General features: G+C 39.3%; 1 protein-coding gene across 1 annotated transcript; it reads left to right on the top strand.

Moving 5' to 3' along the window:
* The first annotated feature begins 1,928 nt into the window (after window positions 1-1,928).
* LOC119479535 (inhibitor of nuclear factor kappa-B kinase subunit alpha-like) lies at window positions 1,929-20,814 on the top strand. The gene is made up of 22 exons (XM_037755273.1): window positions 1,929-2,084; window positions 2,563-2,681; window positions 4,214-4,308; window positions 4,519-4,636; window positions 6,112-6,181; window positions 6,278-6,366; window positions 6,454-6,543; window positions 6,711-6,835; window positions 7,977-8,084; window positions 8,296-8,431; window positions 8,810-9,004; window positions 9,373-9,475; window positions 9,705-9,828; window positions 11,556-11,707; window positions 11,796-11,857; window positions 11,951-12,060; window positions 13,442-13,491; window positions 13,645-13,750; window positions 13,956-14,103; window positions 16,103-16,239; window positions 18,655-18,754; window positions 20,039-20,814. The coding sequence occupies exons 2-22, from the start codon at window positions 2,577-2,579 to the stop codon at window positions 20,102-20,104; spliced, it is 2,289 nt and encodes a 762-aa protein (XP_037611201.1). The 5' UTR covers window positions 1,929-2,084; window positions 2,563-2,576; the 3' UTR covers window positions 20,105-20,814.
* Window positions 20,815-27,034: the final 6,220 nt, after the last annotated feature.

The following is a 27,034-nucleotide window of genomic DNA, read 5'->3' as shown; positions in this document are numbered from 1 at the left end:
ATCCTCCATCCTCCTCTCTCCATGTGTTGTCACCACTCACTTACATCAAAGAGCAGCTGCAGGATCTCCATGGCACTGGTTAGCATGGAAATGGCTGGTTCCCCTGGTGACAGCTCTGTGATGCTCAAGTGAAAGTCACCCTGTTGTACTGCGCTCACAGAATACCTCTGTTAAAGCAGCAGTGCATGCCTGCAGCAGTTTTTTTTGGGGGCGAATTGTCCTTTAAAAATCACTTTTTTTCATTTCAGCCCAAGAAACGCCTCATTTCTGAATGTAAATAAAGCATGAGATATTATGGCCTGTTTTCATTTATATTATGGTTAGAGTATTAAACAAAGGGTTAATATTAAAGGTAGGTCAACATGTTTTTTTTTCCTGTCCTTGAGCTCATGGTCATTTTTTTTTTTATTTCTCTCAATGTGAATGAAGGAAATGGCTATATTTAAACGCTGTTATGTATGCTGTTGTGTTTTAGAGACTGGAGCCAGCTCATACCAATCTTTTTACATGTAGAGGTCTGATCTGATCCATCTCAGTGTTTTTTAGACTGGTGCAGGTAAGGAGGCAATGTTCATTTAATGCTACACACACACAGTGAGCTTCATGTGTCACTGCCTTGTTTAAACTCACCAAGGAAATGTTGTCTGTGAGCTTCTCTTTTTGGGAGGCATAGAAGGTGAAAATAAAAGTGTTTTGAAAGGTTAAATGTGTCCGGACGTCATTGTGTGGAAAGTACATTCACTCATTTACTGTACGTAAGTATATTTCTGAGTATAGGGCTGAGCAATATGACAATATATAGTGTCAAAACAATATTATATCATATAAAAATTCTATATCATGATAGAAGACTTCGGCCATATCGTCCAGCCCTGTTTCTGAGACTTTTACTGCATATAAATACAGTGTTTTGTTATATAATCCATTTAAATTTGGCTCCACCTCAACCAGCTACAACAATAAAATGCTGCTTACATCTTAATGTATCCGTAATAATGATCCAATAATATAATATACAATAATACATCACTGACAGAGGCCATTCTATTCTAATATTATATTTAAGATACTCTAACCTCCATTCTGCCCTCTTTTTTAATGGTGTCGGGATGGGGGACAGGGGATGTTCAGAGATAGATAAAAAGTCAGCAGTAGATGTCACATAGAAGTGGTGTACATCATCTGAAAGCTGGGAACCTGAAGATTAATTTGAGATGAACTCAGCACTGTGTGTCAAGTTGTTCTAGTCATTAATAAGAAATAAAAATAAATAAAAAATAAATAAAAATAAATTTAAATAAATTGTGTAATAAAATACAAATTAATAATAAATAATAAATTAATAAATAAGTGTGTAAGAGAGTAGAGCATGATGATATAAGTATGTGATGGTCATCTCCATGCTCTATTATGTCTCATAAATTGTTTCAGCAATTTTTAGGTTGACACCATTTGTTACACAGATTTGGTGCTAAATTCAATCTTTTTTTTTTACCAATCAAGAATTGATAAAAAATGATCAATAATCCCTCCAAAATACCACAATACAGCATAAAATGGAAATAATCAAGTAAAGTACGAGTACCTATACATTGTACAGTACTTGGATAAATGTATTTGTATTGTTTACATAATACATCATAACATATTAGCTGATTTATGTTTTGTATTAATAATCTGAATCCGCATATTAGGCTAACTAAAGTAATCAGTAGTGGAGTAAAAAGTACAATATTCCCCCTGAATAGTAGTGGAGTAGATATATAAAGCAGCAGAGAATGGAAATACTCAAGTAAAGTACAAAATTGAATAGTACTTGTGTGGTAAATGTACTTGTATTATTTACATTAATTTGATTGTTGTGACTGTAAACAGTTTGAGTGTTGGTTTTAACGCAGCAGGTGTTTGTGTCCCTGAACGGACCTCGTCTCATTTTCAAGAAACACACATCCGGGGATTCTGGTGACGTCACGCAGGCAGGAAAGTACACAGTCCTCTCAGAGCTGCTGCAACGACCACAAAAACAACCGAAAACACCCGAAAACACCAGAATACGGCTCATGACACCCTCATAGAAACACCAAGTAAGTCTCAACACTCGCTCTAGCAACAGAAACATCAGTTTAAACGTCACCAAACGGCCGGAGAAGCCTTCATTTCCCTAATGCTAGAGAGCTGCTGGGCGCCGTCTATTACCTGGAATACACAGGAGCTGCTATTAGCTAGCTGTTAATGTAGCCAACATAAATGAATAAACTGTTTGTTTTGTGTGTTTTTTATACTTGTTATCTTTACTTTAACGTGCCACTTGTGTTTATATCACCACAAAACGTCAATTCGACGTCGTTATTGCGTAAACATCGATGTAATGTGACATTAGCTTGGCAGGTGTTCCAGGATGTAGCCATGTCCCTGAGTGTTATTTAGCTGCCAGGTAGGAATTAAAACATCGCCATCAGTTTGTGGCAAAACATGCCTTTTCTAAATAAATAAATAAATAAAATGAAGCATAAGTTATATATTATGTATATATAAATGTTATTTCTTCACTTTTTTGTGCAGCTTTGTGTGACAACATGGAGAAACCTCCCTTCAGACAGAACCAGAGCTGTGGAGACTGGGAGCTGAGAGAGAGGCTGGGGATGGGCGGGTTTGCTCATGTTTACCTGTACCAGCATCATGTGAGTTTAGAGCCATATCAAGCTGACACTGCACACATGATGATACTAAACACCAACACCTTGCAAAACAACCAGCATCACTACTAACACCCCCTCCATGATGAGCTAGTCAAGATGAGGAGCACCTTCATCCCCCCTCGGCACAACACAAAGTGCCTGGGTCAGTCCTTCATGCTGGCTCCACAACCAAGACCTGACCCCCATATGAGACCTATGAGGACTTTAAGAACTTTAAACACGTACTATCTGCAACCATCTTGGATAGGGATGTCACGGTACCAGAAATCTAGTTGTCGATACCAATACCAGTGAAGTTCCACGATTCTCGATACCAAACTCGATACCACTGTAAAAAAACAAAACAATAAATCCCATGTAATGTGTATAAATATCCTCAGATTGCAAGCAGTAGTTTAAATTCACTGACATGGTGACATTTCTCTGGGTACAGGCTACCAGAGGTGGAATCAAGTCATTGTTTTGCAAGTCACAAGTAAGTCTCAAGTCCCAACTCAGGTCTCGAGTCCTAAACAGGCCATATGCGCTCTTCATCAAATGTAACGTAATTTTAACAGCAGAGTAACGTGATCCAACTAATGCTCAGTGACGTAACGTTAGTTCTTCTTCATGATTTTCTCCTGAAACTTGATTGGATGCTGTTGGATTGGTTCAAACAAAGTGGATCTGGGGAGTTAAGTGTAAGATAATCAAATGCAAGTCCCAATAACATTCACTGGAAATAAAGAGTCCAGAGTTCAATAAATAAAAAAAAAACACTTTTCAGAGATTAAGCAATAAACAAAAGATAGAAATTCAGTTTGTTCAGTGCAGTTCAGTTTTTCCCCAAGGAGTAAATCATCTTCTTGAACATAAAGGACATCTGCATCTCTGGATCTCGCTGCTGCATGGCGCTGTTGTTTGTGTCAAACTCTGATAGAGAGCAGAAGATAGAAGCAGCCGCATTTGGCGCTTGGTGGGTGTTAATTTCGGACCCTGCAGGCATCGTACGGAACTGTAGAAAAAGAATACCGTCACGTTTTTAGAATTTTGTCATCGACTTGGTACCGAAGTATCGGTTCTTGTGACATCCCTACAATAGACCCATTTTTGTATTTTTCAGGGTGGTCCAGGTGGTGTTTAGGGGGAGATAGCAGGTCAGCAGTAGATGTCACATAGAAGTTGTGTACGTCATCTGAAAGCTGAGAACCTGAAGATTAATTTGAGATGCAGCTCAGCACTGTGTGTGAAGTTGTTATAGATATGACATGGTTGGTTTCAATGGATTTGTAGTACTAGTTTCATATGATATCTGTAACTTTACTCTAGCTCTAAAACTGAACCTGCTACAGCCTTTGAAAGAAGGTAAAGTCGGTCGGGGTCGCCTGTGATCCCACAGGGTTAATAAAGTAGTCTATTTGTTGTGACATTTCATGAAGACCTATGGGGAATAGCTACACACATACTGCTATTTTTGGGTACGCTTTTATGCACCGATGAAATAATAATAGAATTTCTGTTTGTCTGTTTTGTAGGATACAAATGAAAAACTAGCTGTGAAAATGTGCCGTCTGGAGCTCACACCAAGGAATAAGGACAGATGGAGCAGAGAAATCCAAATCATGAAAAAGTTTGTCTTAATTTTATATAATTTTCTCCTACGAGGAACAGTTCATTAGCACAATAATTGTCACGTTCTGGTATCATAATGACAATACTTATTCACAGTTATTATAATTATCTAAAGGAACCTGCAGATATTCAGTGGATGACTGTGCACAATACGTCTGGGCATCATTAAATAGTAATGTAGTACTAACTCCTCCTCCGTCTCACTCAGGTTGAATCACATCAACGTCGTGACAGCCCGAGAGGTCCCGCAGGAAATGTCGCACATAGCCTTAAATGATCTTCCACTGTTGGCCATGGAGTACTGCTCCAGGGGAGACCTGAGGAAGGTAAGGGACTCCTGGAAAGGAAGCGCAGAATCCATCCACATTCAGCCAGCTGAATTTGACAATGCATTTTCCCCCTCTTTTTGGCTTTCCATTCACACTAATGCATAGTTCACACTACCAGGTTTTTCCTGCATAGAGAATTACGAGGCCGCCGCCTCCATCAAATTTCGTCCCGCCTCCAGCTATCGACAAAACTCTGATGGGTGCCTTCATGGAAAACACTATAATTTAACAAACGTTGCACTTGGTGGATTTCTGTCATTTGTAACTGCAATTGCAGCGTTACGCCAAAGTGGTGGCGCTGTATCGTAAACAAGCACAGTGAACCGGGAGAGACGCTGCCAAAACTGCCAAAGAGGAAGAAAAGAGCCGTCTGCTTTCGGCTGAATTTATATTTATTATTAAATCTAAATCTGAATGTGCACATAGCCAGTAGGCTAACTAATATTGTCAAATAAATGTATTAAAGTTAAAAGTACAGCATTTCCCTCTGAGATGTAGCGTAATTGAGTAGAAGTGGGCTATAGAGTTACATAAAATGGGAATACTTGAAGTAAAGTATCTGTACTTAAGTACAGCACAACATTGTTTACAAGAGCACAAGATCCGACCAAAAGACTCTTCATAGATCTAACCTCTTAATTTTGCTCTCAAAGTGCACCAGATTGATGCATTTAACTTTAAAATGTACATAATTTTCTTCTGGGGGAGCGTGCCCCCGGAACTCCCTCGAGGGTTTGAGGTCCAAATATTAGTTTTAACTGACTTCACTGACAGTCATCACCAGAGCAGACATGAGTCACACTGTCCGTTTCCGTCACCCATCTCTACTTCCATCACTGTTAGTTTTGTGGTTCACTCATTTTGAGATAAGAATCTGTTGTAAAGTAACCATGCTGTTGTTCCTGCATTGCTCTGTGCGCAATGATGCAGCAAAACTCAACTTTTAGGGGGAGGCTCCAGGTAGCATTATACGTTTCAATCAAATTTAATGCTTGTTTAGTTGTCTGACAACAGAGACAGAAAAATATGTAAATTAGAACAACTAGTTTGTGAGTTTGACTGTATTAAAACAAAGTAGAAGAGAGCATGAGGAGACAGAATAGAAGTTTAATCAGCAGAGTAACAAGGCTATGTCTGTCTTCTTTTCAGATGTTGGCTGTGATGCACAGTTTTGTAGTTTACCTGCAGAAAAAGGAAGGAGAAGAATAGATGTACATTTGTTCTTAATGTTTCGGGCGTTTCAGTGTGGACATACTTAGTGTAGCTGTAGTCTTAAATACTCATCACAGTGCAGACTTGCAAAGGTTAAGATATGATGTTCCTTTATTAGTCCTGCAGTGGGGAAATTTGCAAATTGTTAAAGTTGCATCACATACTGTACTGTATGTCATACAAGATACACACAATCATAGCATGTTGAATGAGGCTGATTTACTGCAGATGTAATAGAATTACCTTTGTGTGGGTTACAGATGCTGAGCAAACCTGAAAACTGCTGCGGATTGAAAGAGAGTGAAGTGCTTTCATTACTCAATGATGTTGGTATGTCCCATGTTTCTCTATGAACAGCTTGTTCATTCAGACGTGTCTTTTTATAGAGCCTCATCAATCAGTTAAACCATTTGTTCTCTGCTCCAGGATCTGGTATCCAGTATCTGCACGAAAACAAGATCATACACAGAGACCTTAAACCTGAAAACATAGTGCTGCAAGAAATCAACGGAAAGGTAAACTGACACTTTATGGTTTTATTCTGTTTGACTTTACATCTGTTAAAGAAACATGTCTTACATGTACTTATTCTTCTTCTGCAGCTGGTTCACAAAATCATTGACTTGGGCTATGCTAAGGACCTGGACCAGGGCAGTCTGTGTACCTCCTTCGTTGGCACGCTTCAGTACCTGGTAAGCAAACAAGTAATTATGTCTTTATCCTCAGATGCACCTTGCTTTATATTATCTACTGTATGACTCTCTCTTCCTGCCTTCACAAATGTAGAAATGCTAGATAGCATAGTTGTCGATATCAATCAAATGCATCATGTTGAATTGCATCACTTTTTCCTCTGCAGGCTCCTGAACTGTTTGAGAATAAGCCATACACTGTTACTGTGGACTACTGGAGCTTTGGCACCATGGTGTTTGAATGCAGTTGTGGTTTCCGTCCGTTCCTGCACAACCTTCAACCTGTGCAGTGGTGAGTTGACCCGATAAGCAAAACATTATCACATGTACATTTTGTGCAGGAGTGATTTATTTTTACCAGATAGATAAAAGCAAATCTGAGACTTTTGATTTAGTTGTCTCCTAAATCAAAAGAAAAGTCACCTTGATTCACCTCGCCAGTCTGCAGCAGAGGTTGAGTGAAAGGGAAGGCCTAAGGCAGAGATACTGAGTGACGTGCTAGAGACAGGTGCATGTTGGTGTTCTGAAAACAACCGAACGCTTGTTGTTGTAGTTTGGTCTGCTGATTTGGCCGTTCACCAACACAGTCAGCAGTTGCAGCAGCAGCAGAGGGTGTGAAACACAACCCATGGAGGCAATTTAATTACTCTAAAACCCTTAGTGCCCGATTCCACGATTTGTGCCAAAATTTAACCCCTTCTTTGAGTCCAAACTCAATCAAATCGGAACACAAAATACAGACAGAGAATAATAATTCATTAATGTTTTTGTTTTGGTGTGTTGCACTATCAATAATTTTTAATATGATAGGTGGATCCGTTATAAAGCAGTAGAGTAAGAGTATATTCATTCCCACACCTGCAGGATTTCTTCCATAAAGTCAAATAACATTGTTTAGATAAATTGGATACAAAAGCAACACACTGAACACGCAGAATAAGCAGGATAGGCTAGCAGGTGGAGCCAAATCACAGAAAGTACAAAAACACCTGTCAACTTATCACAGCAACTTCCTGGCTGGCTTAGCAAACAGAAAATAAAGCAAAACCCTTTGCTTACCTCTTTAAACAAACACGTGTGAACACACACGTGAGGCAGCCACTCTTATACCTGGTTTGTTAGATCATTCCTGCATGAGAAATGCTGTGCTGTGTTTATTTAAAATCTAAAACCCAATCAAAGGAAGTTCCTCATTTGCAAGTTAACAACAAGATCTCAAGGTTCTACAAGCGTTCAGTGTCAGTGTTTGCTGGAAATAACTGAAAACAGCATCTTCCATGACTAACAAGTCCATTTTAAAGTTGAACCAAATTGGAAATGTTTAATTGTTCATCAAATTATGACTATGCTTTTGTGCTTTGTATAGAAAATAAATGAAAAACATTTTAAGATGTAAAACTATCCATCCTCATCTTGTCTCTTGTCATCCACAGGGCCAGCAAAGTGAGAAATAAAGGTCCAAAAGACATAATGGCTGTCGAGGAACTGAACGGAGAAGTCAGATTCTCCACACACCTCCCTTACCCCAACAATCTCAGCAGGTGACTGCTAAAAATATATCGCTTCAAACACTATTCATACGGGGTGTTGCACTGTTTTCCTCTGCAGTGGGAGTGAACGTTTGTTGTCCATTAGTCACTCAAATGAAAGGGAAAATAGACCCGAGTCGCCTGGCTGTGTGTTCCAAGTATTTGGACACTGTTTGGTGCCGGTTTCTCTCCTTGAACACATATTTTAATTGCTGTTATTTAGGACGCTGTCGGAGCCACTGGAAGGTCTGCTGCAGCTTATGTTAAAGTGGGAGCCCAATTATAGAGGAGGCAAAGTCAGCTCCGACACCAAGAGACCCATGTGCTTTGACGCGCTGGAGCAGATACTGAGCATGAAGGTGAGTTTTATCTTAAGATGAAATTATTACATCTATCTTTTTCCTATAAATGTTGACTTTTGGACTTTACAATGCTCTGGAGTTAGGGGAAATGTTAAGATCACTCGAGTCAGAAACAATCCTACGCAGCCACCACTGGAATCAAATAATACAAATAGAATAACACTAATATATTAGTGTAGCCTGATCTTCATCTGCAACTGAAATACAGAGTTTAAACAGAATGGAGTTTAAAAGAAATCCTTTTTAAACCGTCCATCTTGAGTCGAAGTGCTGAATCCTAGTGGAGTTCTCTTTTAGTGACCTTGAGTATACCAAACATTTCAGTAAACAATGGATTACTGAACAGTGAATCACTCGTACTTTGTGTCTCTGCAGGTCGTCCACATCCTGAATATGACCACAGCTCAGGTCCACTCGTTCGAGCTGACTGTGGAGGAAAGTCTCCACAGTCTGCAGAAGCGCATCGAGGCCGAGACCAAGATCGAAGTGGTGAACCAGGAGCTGCTGCAGGAGACGGGAGTGTCACTGGATCCCAGGAAGCCCGCTGCGCAGTGTGTCCTCGATGGAGTGGTAAGTTGACTCTCGTGCAGCTTAGATTTTGTTTTAAATCACTGCTAAGCCACAGGCCTTTGTTTTATTTAGTCTCTTTCTTCATGTCCTATCATTTCTCTACTGCTAACAAAGCAAAAACAAAGCAATTTTGTGTTAGTATCTCCCATTGGAACCTTTACAAAGACAGGAATATGCATGTAAAAGTCTTGTCTCAGTGCTGAAAAGCAAACATGATGCAGAAAAAGCTGCGTCTGCAGGTATCGTGGTTCCCACAAACTCGCTGTATGTGCGCTCAGGGACTTTGAATCAATCAATAATGCTGTTTTAAACGACAGGAAAGGTGTTTGCTGCCTGTATAAGTGGTGATTTTCTTCTCTCCTGTGTAGAGAGGGTGGGATAGCTACATCGTCTACTTGTTTGACAAGAGCATCACCAAGTACTCTGGTCCCCTCAGTGCCAGACAACTGCCCGATAAAGTCAACACTATAGGTGAGTCTATTTTAAGGTTTGTTTGCAGCAGGTTGCACCCATTTCCTGTTTCCTTCTTAGCTTGTTGTCAGGTATAAAACTATTCTATAACGGACGATATATTTTTGTTTACCCTGATGAACACCATCTCTAGTCAACTTTATTCACTAAATGGCAGTATTGTGTTCTCCAGTCTTGTTTTAACTCCACATAGTGCGACTCTCATAGGTCTTGTTTTAACTCTTTGCAGTGCAAGAAGCCAAGACGCAGCTGCCCCTGGTGGTGTTGAAGAAGGTTTGGGGTGAAGCAGTGAGCTACATCTGTGGGCTGAAGGATGACTACAGCAGGCTTTTCCAAGGACAGAGGGCTGCTATGTGAGTCACATGACAGACTTCTGTAATTTGTTATCATTTTTTACCACAAAAACATAAATATTCAATTTACGAAAGAATCAAGAAATCAGCATTTTGTATTTTCTCAACACAAAATATCTGAGTACCCCTCCGCTCACTCCTCCCTTTCCAAGACTGCGGTAACATGAGCTGCTGAGTGCAAAACCGTGGTAATGGCGTTCACTTCGCTCAGAGGCCATACTTAGCATAATAACCCTACTTTAGGAGCAACGGAAGTCAGACGGCGGCTGGCTGTACCACGGTTTTGCAATCTGCAGCTCACGTTAACGCAGTTTCACAAACGTGTTGGAGAACTACAGTGGCTTTCAGGTAATGTAAAAACGTGAAAGTCTCTCTCTAGAGTCAGTGTTTGGTTTTCCATCCTGGGCTACTGTAGAAACATGGCGGTGTAATGTGGCGGACTCAGTGAAGAGGACCTGCTCCCTATGTAGATATAAACAATGGAATGGACTATCCTGGCCTGGGGAAAGCGTTCTAGTTTTTAATGTTCATGTCCCCTCACACTGTGGTCCTTATCAGTGCTAAGTCCTGCTGTTAGCTTGGGGAGGGTGTTGACAGCTCACCAGCTGCTTCAGGTGCTCCCAACATAACTTCACACCTGCAGGGAATTCAGCTTGACGGGGAAACCAGCCATTAGAGTAGGGCTAAAAATGTTCTAATCGGTTTGATGTTAAGCCAAACTCCAAACCGGTGTACCAGATGTTACCACTAGATGTCACACTTGACTCAGCAGCCGCTCCACCAGAACTCGGTGGAGCAGCTCGTCACTAAAATGAGAATAGCTGGTCCACCTTAGCAGCCCACCTTAAGTGAGCCTGGACTGAAGTTGTCGCTAACTTTGGGTTCAACTTTTAACTCTTAACCTTTCGCTAACTCCTTCACTTTAATCATCAGGTGACAAGGAAGACACGGGAATTTAGCTAGGGTCTTGAGGAGTTGCAGCATTTATCCACCGACAAATAAACTGTACACACACACTGCACTGCTACGTTCACAGTTATAAGGTTACTGTTATACTTCAAACTCGCCGCCAGTGACACGCTCTCTCCTTCTCTCTCAACCACACACTCCCTATTATTACGGGCCGCCGAGCTGGCAGAAACCCGTCTTGGCTCGTCACCCAAAAAAACATTATCTCCTTCATGTTGCCGGTGTATTCAACACGAATAGTTTGCTGTCGATATGTGTTTCCCCATACCTAAACCTGAACTAACCCCTATCCTTAACCCTACCTACCAAGGGGGGGCGCTATCATTTTAACAGGAGGGGACACACTATTCGACAGGGGAACACACTTCTACATAACACCGGCCTCGGCTCTGCAGTAAATTGCACACTGCCTGTCAGACACTAGCGGCTCCGTTAGTCCGTTTATAAACAAACATAATATTATGTTAATCACGTTGTCATGTGGCTTATTGCTAATGCAATAAAAGCTAGATTTAGTGCCGTGACGCTGTCGGCCCGCGTTGCTGATGTCGGCTACTTTTTTAATTTGCCAGAATGTGTCATAACGACAAATAACGGTTCAGCTGGTTGGCATAAAATCAAACGACCGGACCAGAAATCAACCCAGCTCTGCCAGCCACACCAGAAGGATTGTGCCTAGGGAATTGGACCGGAGCCTCTGCTATAATGGTGCTTTCTTCTCTAACTCTTGATTGTCTCCTTCCTTCCTCCCCCTCCAGGTTGAGCCTCCTGCGCTATAACACCAACCTGACCAGGTGTAAGAACAGCATGTTTGGCTTCTCTCAGCAGCTGAAGGCCAAGCTGGACTTCTTCAAAAGCAGCATCCAGTACGACCTGGAAAAATACAGCGATCAGATGCACTATGGCATATGTGAGTGTTTGAACATTTACATATGGGAATATTTGAATAGCACTGAGTGAGATGTTTGTTTTGATGAGCTGTGTGTGTTTGTTTAAAGCCTCTGAAAAGATGCTGAAAGCCTGGCAGGAGAACGAGGAGCGAGCTGCTGCTTTTGCTCAGGTAAAAATATTGAAAACGTTAAAAAAACAAAACATTTAAAAGGCCTGTAATGTTTCATCCTCATGGTGGCATGATCCCTGGTTTGTCCTGCAGGTGGCAGAGGTGAGCCACCTGGATGACGAGATCATGGCGCTGCACTCGGAGATAGTGGAGCTTCAGAGGAGCCCGTACGCCCGACGCCAAGGAGACAAGATGGAGCAGCTGTGAGTGTTAATGTGGTCTGATCCGAGGAAACGCCACACTACATTATGTCATCTACATATTTATCAACGATAGTCTTCCTCCCATGTTTTGTTTAATTTTTAAAGACGTAGCCAAAGCCTGAAGGTTTCTTCTTGTGTTGGTTTGTAAACATAATTGATTATGATCTTTTAGCCACCTAACTTTTTATCAAGCACCATAATCAGGTCAAACTACACAAGAAATGTTCACAGTATTCCTGCACAGTATTGATCACTTGTACTCCCTTCACTTTATTAATCCATGTTTACCCAAAGACTATCTATTATGATAAGGAAACATTGTTAGTTCAATAACTGCAACGACAACTGTGCATATTCTGACTTTACTCAAACTTCTGCTCGACATCAACAACAACTTTAGGAAAGTATCTAACAGTACAACAACAGTACAACAAATGAATAACCAAAGTTAGGATTTTTTTAAAATGAGGAAAAACGCCAACATTGTGTTTATTAAATGTTTTCCATAGGAATCTTTTTTTCACACTACATACGTGCATGTCTTTGATATTCAACTTGTTATGAGTTCATAGATACCAAATACTTGATTGTGCTCCTGGTTGTTTCTGAGATACAGCTATTTGTTGTCATACTATATCTAGCCTTTGGGCACATGGGACTACTGCTGTTTCCTAAAATATAATGTGAGTCTATTGCCAAAACAGTAGTAACATCATGTGTCCAAATACTAAGAAAAACTCACTTTTCAGCCGAACGTTTTGACATCTGTGGCTTCTAGACGCCGACAGTAACGTTAACATTGCCATTGATTAGCAGCGGTGTTCTTACATCTCAACCACTTCAAGCATATCGTGTACACGACTTCACATGTTGTAAACACGAGCTCACGAGTTTCATTTGAAGGCACCAAGAGTCACTTTAATGGCCCGTTGACTGCGACGATTAACATCTTTTGTTCCCTCAAGACTTGGTTGTACAGCTCTGGATCGTCGGTTACATGATGTCGGGTTGCGTTTCTCCAAAAAGTTTATTCTGTTTCTACTTTTTTGCTGCAGGCCGCTGCATTTTTTTTTAGCAGCCCACATGCACTACCCCCCTTCAAAATGAATGGGAGGACCGGCGTGGAATTTACTAAAGGAAAAACGCTCCTCTGTGCTGCTGTAGAAGCAGTGAATGGTGTCTCTTCAACGGGGCAGACAGACAAGACAGGAAGGATGTCCGACGGCATTTTAAACATGCCGCATGATACAATAAATCTGCTGTTTAAAAGACCACATATTAAACTGTTAGCTCTCAGTTCTATATGTTATTTGGGCCTCTGGCACAGCTTCAGAAGTCAGTCGTGTAAACATTTAAATGTGACTAATTCATTTTATTGCAGAGAAGAAAAGGCGATTGAGCTCTACAAGCAACTGAAGATGAAATGCAAAAGTAAGAAATGTCTAAATCAAATTTATTTGCATTGAAAATGTTATGAGAAATTTAATGGCTTGTTTTCCTCAAATAGCAAAATAGAAATCGAATGAATCCATTTGTCACAGTTAAAATGTGTGTTCAGTAGTTAATGTGATGCTTTTCTCTCAGTACCTGAGCCAGATGTGAGCAGTGACAGCTCTGAGATGGTGAAGGCCATCATTCAGACCGTCCAGAACCAAGACAAGGTCCTCAAAGACCTGTACACCCACCTCAGGTAAGAGTCCAACACTCCTCAGAGACAGTCAGTGGTTTATTCAGACCTGTGAGAATAAAATTCACTTTAAACGTCTCTATGATTTCAACAACTTTTTGTTGGTATGCTATTATTAATGTATTCTCCAATCTGAAAACACCACCCGAAGAGCCACAATACTAATACTGTATGTTAACGTCTGCCCCGTCTTGACTCCTCCTAACAGTAAGATCCTGATCAGCAAACAGAAGATCATTGACTTGTTTCCACGAATTGAGAAAACCCTGGAGAGCATCAAGGATGCCGACAACACAGTGATGCAGATGCAGATCAAGAGGCAAAGAGAGTTCTGGCATTTACTGAAGATCGCCTGTGTGAGTCTCTCTGCCTTCTTTATTTTATCTGGTGTTTAGTTTTTCTAGTATAGACGTAAAATGATGTGTGGTGTATCAACTAGGGCTACCGCAATATTTCTAAGTCAACTGCAGGAAATGGCAAGCAACTGCCACACCCGTTGTGGTCACGACAGCCTTGGCCGGATGTGCATAATGTTTTCGTGTTGTCCGTACGCCCATTCTCATAAACGCGATCTCTCAGAAACGCCCTGACTGAATTTCTTCACATCCACTTGGACTCATGGATGAGCTGATTCGATTTTATTCTGCGTTTATTCTTGAGCGCTGCATGTTTGGCGTTTTTTTTCTCTGGTCGTCGTTGTTAAAAAATATTCAACTTTGGGTAAAACGCTGCGCTCGTCACTAGGGCTGTGCGATTAATGTCAAAATGATAATCACAATTATTTTGATCAATTTTGAGATCACGATTATTTATTGATTTTAGGGACAAAATATTTTATTGCACTTAAATATTTAAAATCAACAGAGAACTGCTTTTACTTCCATATTGTGCCACATTCTTGCTAATTAACAGATCTTTGAATCAAAATAAGACTTTCAGGTGAAGAAGTTTCTTCTTCACCTGAATTCAGTGCATTTTTGCTTTGACTGTAAAATATACAGTATATTACTCTTCTACTACGGACTGCAGCCGCAACATTCAGTAACGTTTTCCACAGTATGCCGCTGCAGGGTGCACACGCAGCAGCATGAAAGCTCGCCAAAAGTGAAGTCAAAACATCTCGATCACCCGCTGGTGGCTGGCTGTCAGCTTAGGAAGCGTGTGATTTGATTATGAGCAGAGCACGCATTTCAAATGTCAATATCACAGTAGTTCATGTTATTTTTTTTTATTGTAGGAAGACAAAATCGTGATCACGATTATTATTCGATTAATTGTGCAGCTTTACTCGTCACTGTCACTTTTTACCAAGCCGTCCAATCACAGTGGAGGAGGGGCGGGACAAATACCACAAAGAACGTCACATATCCTACATGTACATGTGCTGAACAACAACAACAATGGAGGAGAAATGAATACACATAGACTTGCGGGTCCGTCCTCTCTCCCTATTCGTGCTTCAGCCTTCCCTTCATCCAGAGCAAGTACTCTATCTTGCGGCGACATTTTTACATCCGCTGATATTCCGTATCTTAGCAACCAGATGCAACCAAAGCATCTCTTCTGAAAAAAGCGCTGCGCCTCATTGCCCTTCTGTGTTCTGCATTTAACGATAAACTAATTAGTTTTAAAACTGTGTCATCTCTGTCATTTACAAAGCAACAATATACTTAATAACAGCCTAACAATAATGCATATTTACATAGAACTAAAATCAGGATAAATTAAGTAAAAATGGTGATAATACCGCATATCTGTTGAGTGAATCATTATCACCACAGAGGAAATTCCTTCCTCCGCAACAGCCCGAGTATCAACGCTAATATACAGAGTAATCTACTGTAATTGAATAAAACCATGTCTCACTGTCCTCGGGCTGCAACTACTGATTATTTTCATTATCGGCTTCTCTGGGGATTATTCTCTTAATAACTGATTCATCTTTTGTCATAGATAATTTTTAAAAATGTCCATCTTAAAGTCCAACATGATGTCTTCACTTTGTTTTGTTTGACCAAAAGTCCAAAACCATGAAAGATTCAGTTTATTATCACATAAGACAAATTGAAACAGGAAATCTTCACAATTGCGTTTTTGCTTGAATTCAATTATCCAAATAGTTGCTGGTTTATTTTCTGTCAATCAACTAATTGTTTTAGTTCCACAATGTCCATCTTGTGTCTGTCTCTGCAGCTCAGAAGTCAGCTGTTGTACTTCCTGTTTTCTGTTGCCTCCTCAGACTTGACCACAAATATGAACAGTGGGAGGATGAGCTGCCTGCATTCCTTTTAGCAGGAGAAAGATGTTTATTGTTGCTGCATGTAACAGTATTATCTCTCTCTCTCTCTCCTCCAGGCTCAAAACTCAACACGAAACTCGATAGCAGCCAGTCCCGAGTCGTCCAACCTGCTGCAGGTTTCTCAGTGGTCACAGTCGGCACAACCTGTCAGCTCCCCGCATCCCCTGACCTCCCTACCTGGGCCAAATGACAGGTAACTGATCCATTCAGATGCCTGTATAGAAAGTATTAACCCCCTTTGACCTTTTTCATGTTTAACTGTGTGAAAACAAATTGATCTAATCTCAGTTTAAACGGAGAACACAGAATAATTGATTGCATAAATGTTCAAGTCAATATTTAGTGGAAGCACCTCCAGGCAGTAAAAACAACCTTTGAGTCTGTGGATATGTTTGTATCAGGCAGCTTTCTACATCTAGAAACTATTTTTTTGGCCTCTGGGGGGCAGCGGAAACGAGCTGTAAACACAACACTGACATTGTATCATCTAAAGTAAGATAGCAAACAGCTGCCTATTTCCACATTCAACACACACAGAGCGACAATAACTTTCATTTGGATTTGTGTTTTTGAATAAAAGTCCAATATCCAAAGTCCTTTTTAGCTCTGTTTTTGGTCTCCACCAACTCGTGAGGGAAATATCTGTCTCTTTAGCTGCTAAATGCTCCACGATGTTCACCAGTTAGGCTCTAACTGGGTCTGTCTCCTGTTTGCTGCTGAGCAGGTAGTGTTCAGTGGGTTTTTACAGCTGCCTCTGTACGCTGATGAGAGCAGTGAGGGTGAACCAAAACTGAAAGAAGTTGCTATAAAACCACAAAGCTCCGTAGAGCTGAAGGGAACTACAGAGTCAGTGATAAATCTCTGTGGGTTCTAGGGCTGTAGTCAAGAATCTGGCGATACGATACGTATCATGATACAGGAGTAACAATTCAATATATTGCGATATATTGTGAAACTGTAAGCAAGGGGATATATTGCGATTTTTTTTTACGTCTAATTTTATGAAAACTCATAGTATAAAGAACGCACCAGAAACACACAATTTGTTGCCCCAAACTGCATGTGATTATCATAAAGTGGGCATGTCTGTAAAGGGGAGACTCGTAGGTACCCAGAGAACCCATTTACGTTCACATATCTGGAGGTCAGAGGTCAAGGGATCCCTTTGAAAATGGACATGACAGTTTTTCCTCGTCAAAATTTAGCATAAATCATTTAACCTCCTTCATGAGTCATTTAACCTCCTTCAACTAGTATTTTTCAGACTTTTTGGACTGGTTTTTTTTCTTCCTTTTCTTTTTTTTTTCTTTTTTCTTTTTTGGGACTTTTTCAGGCTTTTTTACGGATATTTGTTAGGACATTTTCAGACAGTTTTCAGGCTTTTTTGGGACTTTTTTGGGGAAATTTTTAAACATTTTTCAGATTTCTTTTTTTTTTTTTTTTACATTGTTCAGACTTCATTTGGACTTTTTTCAGACTTTTTTTAGATATTTTTTGGACATTTTTTCAGACGTTTTTGGACATTTTAAAAAAAAATTTGGACACATTAACATATCTGGAAGTCAGAGGTCAAGGGACCCCTTTGAACATGACCGTGCCAGTTTTTCCTCGCCAAAATTTAGGATAACTTTGGAGCATTATTTAACCTCCTTCGCGACAAGTTAGTGTGACATGGTTGATACCGATGGATTCCTCAGGTTTTTCTAGTTTCATGTGAGCCCGCTACAAACTCTGAAAGTTTGAATAGTGGAAGGCCCCGACGGCGGGTATTGATTGTATATGGATATTCTCCTAGTGGGTTCATCACTACAAGCGACATCTTTCACATACAAGCAGTCATGTCATTCTTGTTATAAAGATATTAATTATAGTCGCTTTAAGCTTGAGTGTAACAAACCTTCCAGATACAACAACCACTATTACACACAGATGATCGGTCCTTAGACCCTTTATTTGGATAAGGAAAAAGTACTCAAAAAAATCATTTAACAGGGGAAGAAATGGATTAAAACATCTCGGGAAGAGAAACTGAGGAGGGATCCCTCTCCCTGGACAGACAGACAGACATGTGATAGATAGGTCTGTGTACAGAATAAACCAACCTAATCAAATTACAGTGTAGACAATCAGGGTGACACAAATATAGATGACCAATAGAATTGTATTCTTCACATAATGAATGGATCTGGGTGGATGTTGAGCAACTTCCAGGTTTCTCCAGACAATCCACCTCTCGTACTTAAAGTTAGACAAATTTTTAGTCTTATTTTTCTGTTGATCAGCGTTAAAGGAAAGTCCTAAATCACATCAATTCAATGTCTGTTTGTTTTGTTGTTAATAAAAAAAGCCACATGGTTGAATGAATACTTTATGTATTATGAATATCATAACTCTTTGGTCGTATTTTACAACCCAAACAAAACAGAACTTTGTTGCTAGTTTGATGTTGAATAATAATGATGTGTTTGTAGGTCAGTGCGTTTTCTCCCCCCGTGGCTATCTTCTCTTCTGTAGCTGGTAACATACTGAAGCCATTGTACATGTGATGGAGGTCTCATGTGATGAAAACATGGCTGACTGGCGTCTGTCTGTGTGTGTTTTCTTTCAGTGATGCTGCACCTCGTCTGCTGCAGGAGAACCAGAAGTACCTCAGTCAGCTGACCAGCCTGATGCAGGAGGCCGCTGATGAGCAGGCCAAAAGCATAGTGGTGAGTCCTCTTCTTTTATCTCCTAACGTTGTTATTACATTTGCATACTTTTACACAACTAATAGACTCAAATGCAGAACACACTCACAGTGTCCATACATATACTTAACTGATAACCTGATAAGATCTGTGCAGATGTCAGATCAGTGCATCCCTAAGCGTCCGTCTAAGGTTCTATCAACGTGTTCGGTTCATTGCGAACATTTTTATAAATATGATTTTAAGAGTTTTCAAAGTCTTTGCACATTTTTACAGGTGGTTTGAAGTTTTTATTTGTTTACGCTGATGTCAGATGGATGTTTAAATACACTGAGAGGTGGTTTATATTAGTTATGGAGACAGAGATGATGCAAATTAGTATTAATTATACAGTTAAGATCGCCAGATGGGAAGCAAAAAGTACTTTGTAGAAACAGTTATTAAAGATTGGTGTGGTGATGTGACCGGGCACCAAAAACACAACACTATTATTCTGTTGTTTTTAAATTTGTTTCTCGTAAATGTATAAATTGTATCCCGGAAATTCTGAGTTTTTCTTGGAATATAACCCCCCCTCTTCCGGCACATTACATTATTTTTTTTTATTTAAACTTATAAAGCTTTGCATATACTCGCCTGAGGCATGCATAAAGGCGTTCGGGCATACAAACACAATAATTCACAACTGTGAAAAAGCAAGAAGTCAATGAGTGTTACTGGCAAAATGCCATAAACCAAACTCCTCAATGCCGAGGAGGAATTGTGTAATTAACTGTGAACTCATATCTCATATTCATGGACACATTTATCGCCTTTTATAGAATCCCTGTAAAGAAAGGAGTCAAGTATTAAATGTATTATAATGAAACGAAGGTTGAAAGGTTTCATATCCTGTAAACAGTTTGATTCGGGTGACAAAATATTTACTCAAATATACTAGATTTGGAAGACCTGCTGCTTTTGAAGCATTTAAAAACATCTTTCTAATTCATTATTTTACTTCTTAATGTATCTTATTGTGTCAGTCATTATGTCTAAGTACTTTACGAACAGTATGTGTTGATGGCAATTTTGTCTCGTGCACCCTCTGGGGACACCACGGCGAGCATAAACTCAGCTTAATATGCCTTAGATGCTTAATTCTTCTGCTAAACTAACATTGCTTTCAGAAATATACATAACATTTTCACAGATTGCAGTTCATTCTGGGGAGTTCCTTCCTTTTTATACAGGATTTCTTGTTTTAATTCTGGTTTTATCATCTCAACTTCTCTCTTTAACACCTGGTGGTTTTCCTCCTTCAAGGACCAAGACTGGAGCTGGACGAAATACGAGACTTTAACAACCAAATTAAAAAAGAGAAATGCGTAATGCGTTTTGTGTTGCGTCCTTCCATCCATCCCTGCCTGTGCTCCGAGTAACACTAAAGACTGTGAGCTGCTAACACACAAGCAGAGTGGCGTCAGAAAAACACACACTGTACAGTTGGACTCGGGATATCCTCTTATAAATGTCTCCAGACGGAGCTCACACCGTCGGCTCAGTGGCGTCTGTCCGATCCCGTCGTCTCACATGGTGGACCGTTGTTGTTTTTATACGAGAAAAAAAACACAAAGCTGTGTCACTCTACTTTGTTTTCCTTTTGCTGCACAATATTCATCACAATTCATAACATATAATGATAAACATTTTAACTGTTATTGCAAAAATTGAGCAAACTGTAGCACCAGATTTGAGGGTTTGAGGTGGATTGATCACACGAGAGAGAGAGAGAGTGTCGGACAGAAACATGGGAACCAGTTCAAGCTTGTGACGGACAAGGAAAACACAGGAAGTGGTCGGGGGTGAGGTGGGGGGGGGCGAGGAGGAAGTTACAATCAAGCAAACAGCACTTTGATACTCCCATGTATCCTCTCTGCAAAGAGATGTGAGACGTTTCCAGGCTGCCAAAACTGTCGCAGGATTAACAGATTTAACAGTCACTCATAATCAGTTTGATATATTTTACTATACTCAGTCTGGGGGTTTAGATTCTATGTAAATGTTGTTGTTTTTTTTTAATAAAAGTGTTACGTATCATAGGCAGAAGTCTTTTGCCATGATATATATGTGACAGACGTGGCTGGCCATCATGTTTATACAATGTCTATACTGTACATCTGTCTTTTTAAATGTCTGCGAGATTAAGAAAGGGTTTTTGTTGTCTCATTTATCTGCACATATTATTTCACTGGATGCTTTGTGCTGCGTTCATGTCATAAATGGTTGAAACGATTATTCAAGTTTACAGATTTAGTGCCGATTTTAAACACATTTAATCACAGTGTTTCCAGCCACTACTGTTATGTGAATATTAGGAGATAAACAGCTGGTGGAGCTAAATCTGTAGACATCAAATCACTGCAGAAGAAGTCATTAAAAGCCTCAAACGAAAGAAAACATGATGGAACTACAAGGGCATTCGCAGACCTTTGCCAAGGCCGTAATATAATAATAATAATAATAATAATAATAATAATAATAATAATAATAATAATAATAATGTATATATCTAATTTAAAGGGGTTTTCCTCGACCCATGCTACATCCTTCTACCAAGTTTCATGATAACAAGGCCAGGAGTTTTTCAGTAATCCTGCTGAGAAACAGACAAACCGAACCGAAAACGTAACCTCCTACGTAACCAAATCTGGTATCTGTGTTTTACTTCATGTATTAACGTGAGGAAGGTCACGTCTCCTCGTCACTCCACACAGATCTGATGTTTTCAGCTCTTCAGTGGACGTTTAAGTCACGTTCTTCATCTACGTCACGATTCATTCATGAAGTCTTCCTTCATTACACTTTGTCCCACTTTGCTTCTTTCAATACACCAACTTTTCCTCCTCAGCCAAGCAGAAAAACGTTCTCGCAATATTTCAAGTTTTGTTTTTTAATACCCAATGTTGTCAGGTTTTTTATGCGCAAATTGAAAATATGTATAAAACAAAGACGGAAACACACTTAATTTGTGATCGAAAGAAAATTAATTAAAACAAGTCATTTTTTTAAGCATAAATACAGAGAAGAGCTTCCACACACCGTCTCGCTCGCTCGCTGCTGAAATATTTATTTAATTACAACTAGGGCTGACCCGAATGCTTTGAAGCTTCAACCGTTGCCATGGTAACCAACCTCCAAATCAGTATTTGAATGCTTTGTTTTTTGTTTTTTTATATATATATAAATATGTAATAATAATGTATAAAACATTTAAATAAGGAATAATCCCACAACATTATTCATTATTCATATTCAACATGAATTATTATTAGTTATTCTCAGACGGATATCCCTGTTATGTTGTGTGTAGAGGTGTGTTTGGGGACAGCCCTCATTACAACGTTTCAGTCTGTCCGACCTTCATCAGGTATATCATACTGTACATAACATACACCTGATGAAGGTCGGACAGGCCCAAATGTCGTTATTAAATATTTCAGCCTGTCTCACAGTCAGGTGTGATTAATCATAAATACTGAAACATTCTCCAATGTGCCACTTGTTAGCAAACCGCCTTTTTAAAGACACAAAGGCTTCAAAATTCACGAGTGGAGTATTTACTGATGTTTTTATTGTAGAATAAAACATTATATCTCTTCAGCTTGTGTTAAACACAGACCTTATATCAGGCATGTAACTAAAAACCCATTGGCTTCCAGACAAGGGAACCAGGAAATGATAAAATGCTAACTCATTTCCGGGTTTTAGGACTCTTTCCTGCAGCGCTCTTTAGTCATTCAACTGTCAACTAGAGTGATCTGATGATGTAAACACTCATGAGTAGTCAATGGGACTGCAACTAACCAATTCATTTTTGGTGATTAATTTAAGTATTTGATAAGTATTACTATTTAGTTTATAAAATGTCAGAAAATAGAGAAAAATAGCTTTATAAAACAGAGAAATCATCACATCTGAGAACCAGAGAAAAATCACTGAAACAATCAATCAGTTAACAAAACAGTCGAATAATCATCTCTAGTCGTAAACATGAGCGTCTTTATCTTCATCATCTATCCATCTCTATGACATGAACGCGGCGTCGGAGCTCAGTCGGCGTCTTCGACTGGTGAAATCAATGTGACTGATTGGAAAGCAGTCAGTGAGAGTCAACGGTTGAATGTTCTGCAGTAACTTTGGGCCAGAGAGACGTTCGTTAACCCTCCCAGTTGTATTTATGAAGTTGAAGTGCAATGGAAAAAAGATTATTATTTTTTTTTTGTATTTAAGTAAATTGATTTTCTTTCCATTTAAGTATTTGTTTCCATCTGATGGTTTCTATTTGTCTCTGAATGTTTAATTTTTTAGAGATGTCCTTGTATAAAGATCAAATGTTTGCCTGGTATTAAAATAAAATGACTTTGGCATGACTCTGCTCTCACTTCTCTGCTTATTCTGAAATGAAACTCGATTGAGACATTCATGTTTCCCCAAACTTTTTACTTTTACATCAAGTCAAAAAAATATTTTATTTTTTTTTGTATTTACGGTTAAAGGAATACATACACATACTTGTAAAATGGACATAGAGACATCATCAACAACATATATAAAACAAAAAAATAAATTTAAAAAAAGTACTACCCGTTAGTGCAGTGTCAAGAGATAAGTTCATATTCATATACATATTCATATTTATATACATACAACCAACCTCATATATAGATATACACTCACCGGCCACTTTATTAGGCACACCTGTTCAATTGCTCGTTAACACAAATAGCTAATCAGCCAATCACATGGCAGCAACTCAATGCATTTAGGCATCTAGACGTGGTGAAGACGACTTGCTGAAGTTCAAACCGAGCATCAGAATGGGGAAGAAAGGGGATTTAAGTGACTTTGAACGTGGCATGGTTGTTGGTGCCAGACGGGCTGGTCTGAGTATTAAACTGCTGATCTACTGGGATTTTCACGCACAACCATCTCTAGGGTTTACAGAGAATGGTCCCAACAAGAGAACAGATCCAGTGAGCGGGGGTTGTGTGGACGGAAATGCTTTGTTGATGTCAGAGGTCAGAGGAGAATGGGCAGAGTGGTTGGAGATGATAGAAAGGCAACAGTAACTCAAATAACCACTCGTTACAACCAAGGTATGCAGAATACCATCTCTGAACGCACAACACGTCCAACCTTGAAGCAGATGAAGACCACCCGGTACTAGCAAGGTGTACCTAATAAAGTGGCCGGTGAGTGTATATTAGTAATTAAAATGATTTCCACTTTTACCAGCTGCAACATTAAACACATGAATGCATCAATAATTATTATATTATAATAATATAATATAAATGATTCTGAAATGGGTCATTCTGCAGAATGAGTACTTTTACTTTAAGTATATTTTGATGCTAATACTTTAGTACTTTCGCTTAAGTAAGAGTTTGAATAAGTAAAACTGTATATTTACACTCTAGTATTACTACTTTTACTCAAGTTAATCTGAAAGATCCACAAATGAAAGCACGAGTTCAGTTTTTTAAAGGACGTCGTAACAGATGAGGTTAATGTGACCTGCCGTCCACCTCTGGTAAATGACGTAGAAGATACTTTTAGAAAAGTTCAGTTTCAGTTTGTCCTGGTATGAAAGAAATCAAGATAACCTGACTCAACTATTTAACCAGGATGATTATCTCCAGTATTTACAGTATCTCCGAGTGATTAACCGTGAGTCACACAGATTATCTTCCTTCCTTCCTTCCTTCCTTCTCATGACCAGTTCCAAGTGTTTATTTCTGGTTCACTTGAGGACTCGCGTTCAGCCTCGCCTGTTTTACAACATGTGGGAATGATTGAGCAGTTGAGTGTTACAGAGTTTTAGATGCGTCTCCGCTCTCCTACAGCAGAAACATTCACAACTAATAAGCTGTCGTCAGTGATATTCTGATGTTTGGACATGTAAAAGGATTATTTATCACAGAGTCTGAGACACAGCTGCAGCCAGAAACCTTGAGACACGGATCGTGAATCACCAAGAGGAGATAAATCCATCTGTGTTTGTGTTCTGAAACACAGACGGCTGCGTGTTTGACTAAAACACCCTGATCCCCTGTTTGAAGACGGATGTCGTCATCGCACATCATCTCCTGCAGAGTGAGTCCAGTAAAGCCGCTGATCTGAGTGAGCAACAAGCGGAGACAAAGCTTCGCTGTAGAACAAACCACACTCGTTGTAAACAGTGTTGTTTTATGAGCTGCTTGGCTTGGTGAATCAGAGTGAATCAGAGGAGATCTCAGTGAGGAACCAGACCCCCTCCACCCTTTTCCTCAGGCCTACATTCCTCAGCTCCCTCCTCTCTGACTCAAATACTTTCACCCCGTTTATGGTTAGATTCAATCTGACATTAAATATTTGGGGGGGATTCATGTGACGAAGGATTTTTAGTGGAGAGCGCAACAAAGGTCCCAAGGCTGGACTCAAACCCGAGACGTTGCGGTCATATGTCATCCCCTGTAACCACTCGGCTACCAAGGAGCTCCGTCCTCATTTGTTCTAAATGAGAAAAGCAGAAATTTTCCCAAAACTCTGATGCAGTTTGCCGCAAGTAAAACCTCTTTTAGCAAACTCTGTGGCAACAGTTTGTGTTTCAACATGACAACACAACGCCCCCCCCCGTGTGCACAAAGCCAGCTCCATAAAGAAACAGCTGTCCCAGTTTGGTGTGGAAGAACTTGACTAAGAGCCATGACCAGAATCTGAACCCCATCCAAAACCCACTGAGAGCCAGACCTGATCACCAACATCATGTGTTGGACCTCACTGAGTGGCTGAATAGGAGTAAATCCTTTTAACAGGTTTAAACATCTGGTGGAACGAGTGAAACCAGGAGAGTGGAGGAGTGAGTCAGATCTGGTCACTTAGCTGCTGAAAATTCAGCCTCTGTCATATCTAATATATCACGTCTGATAGAGCTTCACTGAGACTGGAATGGAGTTAAAAATATAGTTTTTCTACTTGCCCATCCAGTCTACATATGTCTTGTGGACTTGGAGAAGGCTTATGTTATTGAGGGGAAAAAATAAATCTGCGATTTTTAGAAAAAAGTCATAATATTATAAAGTAGTAATTTTACGTATTATTTTCTTGTAAAGTTATGACTTTATTCTCATAATATTACGACTTTTTTTCTCGTAAAGTTATGACTTTATTCTCATAATATTACGACTTTTTTCTCGTAAAGTTATGACTTTATTCTCATAATATTACGACTTTTTTCTCATAAAGTTATGACTTTATTCTCATATTATGACTTTTTTCTCATAAAGTTATGACTTTATTCTCATAATATTACGACTTTTTTTTCTCGTAAAGTTATGACTTTATTCTCATATTACGACTTTTTTTCTCGTAAAGTTATGACTTTATTCTCATAATATTACGACTTTTTTTTCTCGTAAAGTTATGACTTTATTCTCGTAATATTAAGACTTTTTTTTTTCTCGTAATATTACGACTTTATTCTCATAATATTACGACTTTTTTTTCTCGTAAAGTTATGACTTTATTCTCATATTACGACTTTTTTTCTCGTAAAGTTGACTTTATTCTCATAATATTACAACTTTGTCTCGTAAAGTTATAACTCTATTCTCGTAATATTAAGACTTTTTTTTTTCTCGTAATATTACGACTTTATTCTCATAATATTACGACTTTTTTCTCGTAAAGTTATGACTTTATTCTCATAATATTACGACTTTTTTTTCTCGTAAAGTTATGAGTTTATTCTCATAATATTACGACTTTTTTCTAGTAAAGTTATAACTCTATTCTCGTAATATTAAGTTGTTTTTTTTCTCGTAATATTACGACTTTATTCTGTAAATCTCTGGTGTTTTTTCCCTCAATATGGCCCTAATACTCCGTAGTACATTGTCTCTTTGGCCCTCACTGCATTAGACTTATATACACTATATACTTAGACTATAAACTGTTACCTTCATCACCATGATCACATGTTTTGCGGCTCCAGACAGATTTTTTTTTTTTTTTTTTGTTGCCTAAAATGTCTCTTTTGATAGTAAAGGTTGGTGACTCCTGAGCTATCTCGTCCTTGTATAACCAAAGTGAGAGTCCGTATACTCGCCAGGATTGGCTGTTTGTGATTTTCATGGACTGACTGAGGCTGATGGGATTGTCATTAGTTTTGCAGATATTTGATCAAAAACAATTAAAATGTTGACCTGATGAAAAGTCAGAGGATTACTATTAAGAAAGTTATTACAGTTCATCCTGAGGGGAACACGAATGTCTGAA

The sequence above is a fragment of the Sebastes umbrosus genome, chromosome 20 (genome assembly GCF_015220745.1).
Source record: "Sebastes umbrosus isolate fSebUmb1 chromosome 20, fSebUmb1.pri, whole genome shotgun sequence".
NCBI lineage: Eukaryota > Metazoa > Chordata > Actinopteri > Perciformes > Sebastidae > Sebastes > Sebastes umbrosus.
This window is presented reverse-complemented; position numbering and strand designations above follow the sequence as displayed.